Source organism: Rana temporaria, chromosome 4 (genome assembly GCF_905171775.1).
Source record: "Rana temporaria chromosome 4, aRanTem1.1, whole genome shotgun sequence".
Taxonomy (NCBI): Eukaryota; Metazoa; Chordata; class Amphibia; order Anura; family Ranidae; genus Rana; species Rana temporaria.
The window spans coordinates 228,651,644-228,663,530 of NC_053492.1; the positions used below are offsets into that span (position 1 = coordinate 228,651,644).

Consider the following 11,887-nt stretch of genomic DNA (forward strand, 5'->3'; position numbering starts at 1 on the left):
ATGATGTCAAATTTATTTGGGTTTGATATTGGAGAAAAGAGTATTTATTTTATGTTCAATGTATTTTTTCTTATAGCTTTAAACCTTACTTCACATAACCCAACAACCCTCTGCATAAGTGCTTAGTTCCATCTAGAGACAGAAAAGCGGTTTCATCACCTGGTACTCCACTCCTCCGGTAGATGGGGCTTCCCAATGCTCCCACTGTGGACTGTTCCTCAGCATCCTTACATCCAATGCAGTTCTGCAAGAGATGCCCAGGAACAGTGAGAGCTGTTCTAATGCTGGTCATGCAGGAACAAATAAAGGACTGAAATACTGCAGGATTAAAGGCTGTCTAAAGCATTGTTTGTAAAAGGTTGCTCAAGGTATCAGGGGGTAGGATGGAAACGTTGGCTGCAGTTCAGTTTTAAATTGGGAGTTTTTACAAAAAAAAAAGTTGTCAATCTTTTTTTTTTTTAAATAATGGTTATATATATATATAATATATATATATATATATATATATATATATATATATATATATATATATATATATAATGTGTGTGTGTGTGTGAAAAAGTTCACCAGTTGCATAAAATTGTTACTGTAGCAGTGAATAATGCAGCGTGCTGTCCCTTAAGGTAACATTTCACGTATTTTAGTGAGTTTAACTTGCTTGCAAGATGACACACTTCACGTTTGTACAGTATACTTTTTGCTGCAGTTACTAAGGTCTGTTAAAGGGTAACTCCACTTTAGTGGGGAAAAAAATAGCAAATAAAAAAAAATAATATAGCGTATACAATTGCAACACAAGTCATATTGTAATTGGATATTATTAAAAATTTACTCTTCCTTTTTAATCTGCAGTGCTGCAATTTTCAGTAAAAAATATGCCTACCTGGAGGAGTTCTGTACACAGAACGCCCCCAGAAACATAGTTTTCTGCTTGTGTAATTGGCTCGTGGATTTTCCCAGAAGTCTGCACCAAGATGCAAGTTGGATTTCAGTCATCCCCTGCAACAAAAATTCAATTTTTGGTGAGATACTCCCAATGGGAAATCACGAAGGGATGCAGACCCTGAAATTTTCCTAGTTGGAGCCCTGCAAGTGCAGCAGCTGATTGATAATTATGAACCCACTCCCATACACTTTCACTCTGCACATGGACACAAACAATCTGTGATTTACTTCAGAATAGCAAAAGGTAGGAATCTACAACAAAGTTTGTTACAATCCTTGCAATGTATATAGATCACCCAGAGGGGAAGGTTTTTTTTTTTCTCAGCAAAAGTGGAGTTACTCTTTAACCACTTAAGGACTGCCTCCTGCACATTTACGTCGGCAGAATGGCACGGCTGGGCACAAGCACGTACAGGTACGTCCTCTTTAAGTGCCCAGCCGTGGGTCACGGGCGCGCGCCTGCGACCCGGTCCGAAGCTCCGAGAGGTGAACAAATACCACCAAAAGAAAGCTCTATTTGTGGGGGGAAAAGGACGCCAATTTTGTTTGGGAGCCATGTCGCACGACCGCGCAGTTGTCAGTTAAAGCGATGCAGTGCCGAATCGCAAAAACTGGCCGGGTCCTTTAGCTGCCTAAAGGTCCGGGTCTTAAGTGGTTAAACATGCACTAGGCACACACAAATATTTATGCAGAATGATGAAAATTACAAGAAGCATTCATAGCTGCTATAATGTATGTGTGTTTTTATTTTATGAAAATATTGCAATGAAGATGGAAAAATTCCACCTGTAACTAGCAGTTTACATAGAAGTCACATAAATATACACTAGTAAAGGCTCATGCTCATTGTTTTTGAATTGTGGGAGGAAACCAAGGGAATGCTGAACAGAGAACTGTGAAATATATGCCTCTATCCAAATGATCTGTCCCTGTTAGAACTAGTCAGGACCTCATTGCAGCAATGCTATGGTATTCACCTCTAGGACTCCAAGCCAGCTATTAGAAAATTATGCAAATGTAATGTTATTTTTATAAGTTTTCTGCTTCAGGGGTTACGGTGATTTCTTTCTAAATCTCTCACTAGTGCGAAGAAAATATTTTGCATTGTGAAATATTTATTATAAAAACCAAAGTATATTTATTACCTTTAAGCCTTCGTAGTAACTCCCTGTTGACATTTTTTTCATGCTCTTAAATAGAGGGTGGCTTTTAGTAGACTCAGACTTGATAATTAACTCTATGATCTTGTTAACCTTCTCTGCTGCTTTGGAGATGTCACCCATCTTCATTCTCAAACTTTCCACTGCATTTTTCAAGTGCTTGGAAAGGTTGGAGTTTGGCAAACTGTCTCTTCTGCTTGCTTGGCGTCTAATCTCATCCGTTGAATTTCCACCTCGTTTCTTTGGGCGAGTTGCCATTTTTTGCTGTGCGTCGTGTTTTATGCCTTGTTTCAGGTCTCACGTCTTCCTGACAAATACACTATGAAATTAAGTGCTTCCTCTTTTATATTAATTTTCTTGTAAAGATCACTCCCACCCCAGAGGCATAGGAAAAAGAGAAACGAAACTGAAAATGTGACCTATTGTCTGCATCACGGAAAAAAACTGCCTTAGAAATGTATTAATTCTACTTTGGCAGTTCCTAATCTGAAATTATTATTGAAAGAAAGTGTGAAAGGGACAAAGAAATGTCTCTAACTATGAAAAATGTACAGTAGAAGCCATATATACCAAGCTCCTTGTTTCATTTCTCACAAACATGACATCTCCTGAGTTATAGGAAAGTGAGAAACGAAACTGAATATGTGACCTGTTAACTGCCTTACATTCCATCTTTTGTTCAGGCTGGGGATGTGGGGCAGGATTGATCATCCTGACAGTTTTGGTTGTGGAGGAGAAAAAGGACCCAAAAAGCAGCTATGATATTGCAAGTTCTTTTGGGAGTTTTGTTTGGGTTCCTGGATTCGGACTGTCTGGAATGGAGTAGGAGGGAAAGACATGCTATCCTTCTCTCCATTCCAGGTATTGGGCAGGCACTCTGCTGCACCTGGCTAATACAAGTCAGTGATCATATAACCTTGGGGTCAGTGTAAGGAGTCTCTAAAGCTGGGGTCCATGCCTTTCCCATTCAGGCAGTGGCGGTGCGTCCATAGAGGGCGCAGGAGCGCCGCTCCCTCTAGCTCCTGCACCGCCACTGAATACAATACACAGATTCATGCATTGCATGAATCTATGTATTGTTGCTGCTGCCGACTATTCAGATGGACGGCCCCCTGGTGAGCGCTGGCCATCTGAATAGCGGCAGCTGGTGCCTATCAGAGCCAGCGGCAGGCTTTCCGATTACAGCCTGAGGTCTGTAATCGGCTTCCAAATAGTTAACCAGGGGACGCACGGGGTGTGCGTTCCCTGGCTAACACTGACAGGCGTCTCAGCTAACCAGGTTCACTGGTTCTGGTTACCAGTGGATGGCTGACCCTAGAAAAGTAAGTGCTGAGCGGGAGGGCAATCTGGCAGCATTTTACAGGGCACAGTGGCGACAGTTGATGGGCGCAGTGGCGACAATTGATGGGCACAGTGGTGACAATTGATGGGCACAGTGGTGACAATTGATGGGCACAGTGGCTGCGTTTGATGACATGGCACAGTGGCTGCATTTGATGGCATGGCACAGTGGCATAAATTGATGGCACAGTGGCTGCATTTGATAGCATGGCACAGTGGCGTCAATTGATGGCACAGTGGCGACAATTGATGGCATGGCACAGTGGCTGCATTTGATGGCATGGCACAGTGGCGACAATTGATGGGCAGAGTTGCTGCGTTTGGGCACAGTGGCTGCGTTTGATGGGCACAGTGAGGCTGCATTTGTTTTGCTTTTTTTTTTTTCATTGTTTGCGCCTCCCCAAAAATTTTGAGCACCAGCCGCCACTGCATTCAGGCTGTTGTACGGTGCTTGGTAGAAGGATGCTATTGTTTGGAGTCATCCTTTGAGCATCTATTAAAGTGGTAATAAAACTTAATCATGAAATATGAACAAAGAACATAACTCTTTAGTGTGTCTCAATGAAGAGCACTATGTGTCATTTCTGTCGTTCTCTCTCTCTGCTATCAGTATTAATCACTTCTCACAAGTTTTCCTGACACCAAGAGAAAAATGGTGACTGGAGGGACCTCCAGCTGATTGACAGCCTTAGCTGCGTGAAGGGGGTGTGTCTCTTCCTTCTCATCAGCTCTCGGAGCTCTTCTCACTGAACTCTACAAAGTGTAATTTCAGCTCTTTCTTTTTTCTGAACTCTCTGAGAAGCTTTATAAATTCTGGACTTTAAACGGATGTAGAAAATGGAACACTGCAGATAAACAGGTGCAACCTATGTAGGAGAATTTGTTTAATCTCTGTGTATCACCTGAATCCAGTCACTACACTGGGTATATGTAAGGGTTTACATCCACTTTAATCATTATGAGTGCTTGTGACTATGTTAGAATATTATTCCAAATTCATAATTTGGCACTTATAGGTGTTATATTATATCCAAGGCAAGCTTGCAAAATATATTTGGATTCACGATTAATCATAATAAATATAGTATGAGTGAATGACTTTGATCAATTGATTTGATATAATTCTTTAGCTAAGAGTCAGTAATTCTAGATGTTTCTGTTATAACTAGTTAGAGAATGACGACATATAAGGTATCTGGTATCTTGGTATAGAATGTGATGGGGAGACAAAAAGAGGAATTATACATATTCGTTTAACCACTTGCAGACCACCCACTGTCGTTATACGGGGGCTCTTTGAAGTGGAATATCGTTGTTATGGCAGCAGCTATCTACTTTGATCCCATTATCCACTTCTTCAGCTGGCCATCCGCTTTAAGATAAAAGTGGTCTCAGTGGTGAGATCACATTCGTTGACGGGAGAGGGCCCCTCCCACCATGCTCCGGTGCCCTCCACTGCTTACCGGCGGAGGCGATTGGATCCTATCCCCTGCTTGGTATGGAGCTGTCAGGTCACCTGTGGCCAGGTGACAAGTGCACCCCGTTGGGGTCAGGGATGCACCACAGGGTAGTGAACCCTATTGCCGACTGCTGCGATTAGAGAGGAAACGTGAGCCCAAGATTCCCCAGGGCGCGGAGTCTAAGACCCAGCTTTGTGTTCACCAGAGCCTCTGGTGGTGAGGATGGCCTTCGCCGCAGCTGGATGCAGGTCGCAACCCCTGGGGTCCCCAAGGTCACGCTCCACAGGGAGAGAGGGGAAGCAGCAAGCAGGACAAGCGATAGTGATGGGTAAGCCGAAGTCAGGGCAACAGGCAGACAAGGGTAACCGAGGGATAGGCAAAAGGTCAGGATCACAGGCAAACAGGAAAAGTCAGGGACGAGCCAAAAACGGTACACAGGAAGATAATCGTAGACAGGAACTAAAGCTAACAACACAGTTGAACAGCAAAGCAGACTAGCAGTGCAGTGGTTAATATAGGCTACCCGTGATGGCCTAGGGTGGAGCCAAACAGGGAGGAAGGTGATAAGACAGTCAGGAGGGTCAGGCCTCTAATGAACACATGGAGATCAGGTAAGCTCCCAGACTTTATTGCATATCCATGACAGGAGCTGAGTGAGGGGAAGATGGCCCCCACCCGACTCCATACCATTGCAGGAGGTAAGCGACATCAAAACGTCACTTCTGCCCATAGCTCTTAAAGGGATGCCATGCTGGTAGAGGGGACAGCTGCAGGGGCTGACACGGCGAGGGTGCTTGATGCTTTTGCTGCCTGCCAGGAAGCCACCATGTCCTGCCAAACCACCCCCTGACTACCAGGATTGAGGAAGTGAAGGTAGACATCTCTCTGGTAAGGCAGGACTTCCAGAAACTGAGGGACAGGGTCAAGGACACATAAACTCGGCTGAGCACTGTGGAAGACTCCCCCGCCCCTACAGAATACTACAGACAGCATGCAAGTAAATAAATTGCTACAGAAGCAGGACAAAATGGAGAACTGGCTTAGAAGGAGTAATCTGAGATTTATCGGTTTGCCAGAGGGAGCAGACCCCCCTCATTCTTGGAGCAACTTCTGTACACCACATATGGTAAGGAGGCTTTTTCCCCCACGTTTGTTGTGGAATGGGCCCACCGCATGTCTGGGAGCCCACCCCGTTTGGGGCCCCACCGCACACTTTCATTTCAAAATTTCTTAAATATAGAGACTGTGACACTATATTGCTCTTGAGCAGAGAGAAGGGAAATATTCCCTATGGCAACAAGATGATCACGGTGTGCCCAGATTTTTCTGCTGAGGTCCAGCGCAGACGCAAACGTTTCACAGAAGCTAAAAGACGCCTCTATATTAAACACATCAAATATGCCATTCTTTTCCCTGCCCACCTCCGGGTGGAGGGCGACGACAGAGTTCACTTTTTTGATGATTCAGATGCAGCCATCTCCTGGCTTGAACACAGGAAAACCCAAGTGACCTTATTGCATATCTTTGTGTTTTCCTTAAATCCTTTACTTGACTAACCCTCTACTCTACAGCGTTGCATCTCTGATTATATGTCATCCCACTATTCATTTTATTTTAGTTTTTTGATGCTGCTAAACTGCTCTGTTTTCAATACCTCCAATTCCTTATGGATACAAGGTTTTGCTCCCCTGTTTGTTTGTTTTACCTCCAGGTGGATATGCGGAAATTGCATATCTGTCTTATCCACACAGTTGTATGTTTATATATATATATATTAATTTGGTACTTGCCTATACTCACCACTGGAGGTCACTGTTGCCTTACAATTGAACACCTCCATACTACTCAGCCTGTTTACAGGCACATCTAGAAACATTCCATTTTTCTCAGGGACAGGCCATTTTCTTCACCCCTTTTTTTATGGTGCTGGTCCAGAATGTAATTTTTTCCGGTGGAAGCAGATAAACAATTTGCCAGGATGCCCGCCTGGCTACGTGGGCTTTGTCCTATGTTGTGTTTCATTAAACAGCAAAGTTTTGCCCCCACCTGACTCTTTAAGTAACCTGTGTTTGTATTTCCTCCACAGATCAGACAATGTTTAACCTATGTTGGCAGTTTGGGTATAATGCCCGCACAAGTTGGGGACAGTGCAGGTCCGGGAGGGGGGATTTGCATTTTCTATTGGTTAGAGTCACAATGGTTCACTATGTACAGGTCGGAGACAAATGGTACAGAAAATACAGAATATTAGAGTATTATTCCTCTATACTATATACAAGATGTGATAAGGATGCCAAGAACACAAGAGCTTCATGATTTTCTCTGTTTGATCCATGGCCTCTTTGAAACTCCTCACCTGGAACGTCCGGGGTATGAACAATAAAATTAAGAGGTCAGCTATATTCTCCTCCCTTTAAAAACAGCGAAATGACATAATAGTCCTAGTTGAAACCCATATAGAAGGACGTCTACAGGTGGCGCTCAAATGCCCTTGGATAGGATGGGCATATCACTCCACCTATACCTTACCTAATAGCTAAATCCACTCATTTTGAGCTCCAGGGTTCAAAGGTTGATCCACTGGGTAGATATGTTTTTCTGCATGCAGTTATCTATGGGGAACCGATCTTGATATTGGCATTATATGCACCTCCACCCTTTAATGCTTCACTTCTGGAAAAGGTAACTGTTAGCGCAAACACAAAGTGCATAAGTAAATGGTGATATAGCAATGAGTCAGTTAAAAATAATAATAGTAACAGGCAGTTCAAGGGTTAAAAAGCAGATAATATGGCTGGTGGATGGCAGCAGCTGTCCTCATCGTGCGGACTCTGTAGTAAACAAAGGGTAGAGAAAAAAGAAGCGCCACCTAAGTGCAGTATTAAAAAATTATTTTAATGACACAAATATCAATCACACGTACAGGAAAGAAAGCAAAGGAAGGCTCATCTGTAAAAATCCTGTAGTCCTTGTCCTGGGTCCATGGGCTGCACAGATGTAGAAGATGCAGAGTCTGTTTTCGTCAGCCTTGTCCTGTGGCCATCAGGATGAGGCCTGGTCCAGCGTGGAACGCACATGACGTCACGGGAAGGGGGTCACACAGGAGAAGCAAGGGGCTGATTGGGCCCAATCCTGATAACATGGGTTCCAGAATGGTAGTCGCCTTGGATACCGCCAAGGTATTCAACTCTGTTGAGTGGACCTGCCTAGAGAGATTTGGTTTGGGACCCAAATTCATTAAATGGGTGCAAATGTATCAGAACCCAGCGGCTAAAATGATAGCCAACGAGTGGACTTCTGAACAGTTTCTCCTTACCAGAGGCATGCGACAGGGGTGCCCTTTGTCCCCCCTTTTGTATGCCCTCACAGCATAGTAGGGCTACATGTGGGACCCATAACAGAGAAGGTTAGCACATACACGGATGTCACCCTACTGTACATTGACGGATCTACAGATGCACTCTATACAGCATTGGCCATAATAGAACATTTTGGCTTCTTTTCACGCCCACCTTCCCCTACAGAGAATAGACTATTAATTATTTGGGCATACATATTGCTCAGGCACCTGACTATACTAAGCTAAATGTAAATGGATATAGAAAAACAATCTTTAATAAAGCATAGACACATGGTGTACAAAAGGACATAAGAGCTGTTTAAAAATCATACACATAGAAATACATAGTATATAATGTGAGCCCAAGTGTATCAACGCGTTTTTGGCCGTTAAGGCTTCTTCAAGACGCATTCAGGATTCGATAATTGCAAGAACGAGGAAAAGGATCTTACTATCTAAAATCAAAAATAACATATTTATAATTGAGAACATTTTTTTAAAAGCATTGTGCTGTCCAGTCAAAAACTTAGACATGCGTAGGCATGGAAACGGATAACATATATGTACCTTGCAAAAAAGTCAATACATATATAGCCTTTTTTTAGCCTATTTCCTACATTAATTGACAATATATAATCTAATGATTATTTATTATCAATTTTCAGCTGGTCTTTCTGACTCCATGTTGTAAGAATTGCTCTCTTTATGTGAGCCAATGCCTTTTCTTTTATTGGACAAATCTTCTTTAGCTATATGTTTGTTTCCATGCCTACGCATGTCTGAGTTTTCCCAGAAGGATTTGGCTTACATTTTGGCAAACTGTGTTGCTTTTTTATGTCTCTGTGTCGACAGATAGTTTGCGCTGACACTGATGCTCCCTGAGCCTACAGGACAGCTTGAATTTCTTTGGAACTTGTTTGGGGCTGCTTATCCACCATCTGGACTATCCTGCATTGCAACCTTTCATCAATTGTTCTCTTCCGTCCACGCCCAGAGAGATTAGCTACAATGGGTTGCAAACTTCTTGATAATGTTGCTGTCAGGGGATGCCTACGCAGGCATCTGAGTACTGGGTAACAGGTCAGTGGGCTGCACTAACGGAAATAGGCACCAAGATAGTGAAAAATATATGTTTATTAAAGGTTAAGCACACGTGCAAAACAATCATAGAAAACCCCCAAGACAAGCAAGCATGACACAGCAAACTATAAACCACCAGAACTAGTGAATGAATATATACCAGAAATCAGAGCGTAACTAGCAGGTAATGCAGGGATGAGACACAAGCAAGCCCAATGTTCAAGCCGGGGGTCCAGGATAGGAGAGAGCAGCAAAGTCCAAAAGTACAAGCCGGGGTCAATAAGCGACAAAGGGAAGAACCAGAGTTCAGGGCAGGGAGCAAATCGGGAACAGGTTGGCTACAGCTATCAGATCAGGCAGGGAACAGGCTGACAAGCAAAATACTGAAGCACTGACCTGTAGTGAAGGGCGGGATTATATACCTGTAGCAGTTCACCTTAATTGAGAGGAGTCATTCCATGGGAGACACCCGCTGGTGGACACCAGAACTGCACCCCTGTTACTGGGAGAAACAGTGCCACCAGCAGGTGACCAAAGCCATGACACAGATCATGACAGTTGCGCACTGTGGACAAAGGCAAATCTAGATCTCTGGAGATGGACTTGTAACCTTGAGATTGTTGATATTTTTCTCCAATTTTGGTTCTCAAGTCCTTTAGACAGTTTTCTTCTCCTCTTTCTGTTGTCCATGCTTAGTGTGGCACACACAGACACACAATGCAAAGACTAAGTGGACTTCTCTCCTTTGTATCTGCTTTCAGATGTGATTTTTATATTGCCCCAGGTGAGTTTAAAGGAGCATCACATGCTTGAAACAATCTTATTTATCCACAATTTTGAAAGGGTGCCAAGAATTTTGACCAGCCCATTTTTGGAGTTTTGTGTGACATTATGTCCAATTTCCTTTTTTTCCTCCCTTTTTTTGTTTTGTTCCAATACACACAAAAGGAAAAAAACTTGTGTATAGCAAAACATGTGTTGCTGCTGCAATACTTTTCTGTGAGAAATACTTGATTTTCTGGAAAAATGTATGGGGTGCCAACAATTTCGGCCATGACTGTATATGTACAATGAATGTATACAGGTTAATACAGATTGACAAATCCAGATTTACTGTGCACAAATTACGGAAAAAGATAAATAATGTGTTTAAAGTTAGAATATTTGAATGATTATTATTTTACCTGCCAAAAATGTGTGTACACAAAATCAGACAGAGGCTAACAATGTACAGAACACAGGAATATATGAAAATGTGTCCCAAGATTCTTATAGTTGAAAGTCTTATAAAAGACTTTCCTGTTTATTATTTTGAGGAAAACATGTTTTCTAATTGGGATTTATTTGAGATGTATTTGGATCGTTTTAATCTGTCAAATGATCAACGCAATTGCATATTTCAGCCGTGGGTACCTGTCAATTTTGCTAAACGAATTAATTCACTTGTTATTGATGACAAAGCTCAGGAGAGACAATGACGCGACAGACAGACTGCGACAATTGCCGCTATGTATGACCGGTGAAGAACTGACCATAGAAATGTTAGACCTATTACAGACTACTGCAGAAGAAAACCCCTTTAAGTTTAAAATCAAATTCTGCAAGGAATATGAAATTATATTTGGAGTAGACAATGACGATGACCCAGGTTTGAAAATCGCTTTCATAAAAAAGTTTAAATACCTTGCTCCAACTTATTTTATTTAGCTGCAGCACAGGAACGACAAAATTTAAATGATGTAGTAAGCTTCATTGATAAAATTAGGAGAAAATTTAAGCAATGCAATCTCACACAATGTGACAAATAGTCAGGCTACAGACATGTCAGAAACTACAGGTCTCAGCAAAAATGACGACAACAGATGCAGATAAGTGAGGCAAGGAAAGTCTATCACGTGTCTTTACTGTCATAGATTTGGCCATATAAGGAAATATTGCTGTAAATTTAAGAGACTCACAAATAAAAACTAAAGGTATGGAGAATGACAAATCAGCTTTTGTACAACCTGCTTTTTTTATGTCAAGATAAAAGTTTGACCAACTTCATTGACTTAAGGCAATTCAAACAGATCAGTAATTTGACTGTTGACAGCAGGGAGTCCATTCCTCTACCATTACAATATGTTGCACCAATTATATTGGTTGAGAATGGTAGAAGGTTTGCTGAATGGTAAAAATATGAATTGTCTCATTGACAGTGGATCTGAGATTAGCCCTACCAGAGAAAACATATCTGTGAAACCCAATTCTCCTATGTGTAATATAGTGGGTTTTAATAATATGGTTATTTCCACTGCTAGATAGGTATATAATGTAACATTTTAAGTATCTGGACTAGTGAAAACTAATATTGACATTTTGGTCTGTCACGATGCAGAGAATATACTTGGCATTGATGTAATCGATAAACAAAAGTGGGTGTTTGATTTGGCTAATAAAAGTATTTGGAAGGATCCATCTAGGCCCAAATTAGTGCTTATTGATCCCTCAGTATACAGTAATGTTGGTTCAATAACCAATATGTCTACAGAACAAAAATGGCCTGATACTGATGGTAATTG

General features: G+C 42.0%; 1 protein-coding gene across 1 annotated transcript; it reads right to left on the reverse strand.

Annotated features, from left to right (window-relative positions):
• Positions 1–70: 70 nt before the first annotated feature.
• On the reverse strand, positions 71–2,453 carry LOC120935362 (cyclic GMP-AMP synthase-like). The gene is made up of 2 exons (XM_040347482.1): positions 2,091–2,453; positions 71–244 (listed from the first exon to the last, which is right to left on the reverse strand). Exons 1-2 carry the CDS (start codon positions 2,361–2,363, stop codon positions 86–88), a joined length of 432 nt encoding a protein of 143 aa, XP_040203416.1. The 5' UTR covers positions 2,364–2,453; the 3' UTR covers positions 71–85.
• Between the last annotated feature and the right edge of the window lie 9,434 nt (positions 2,454–11,887).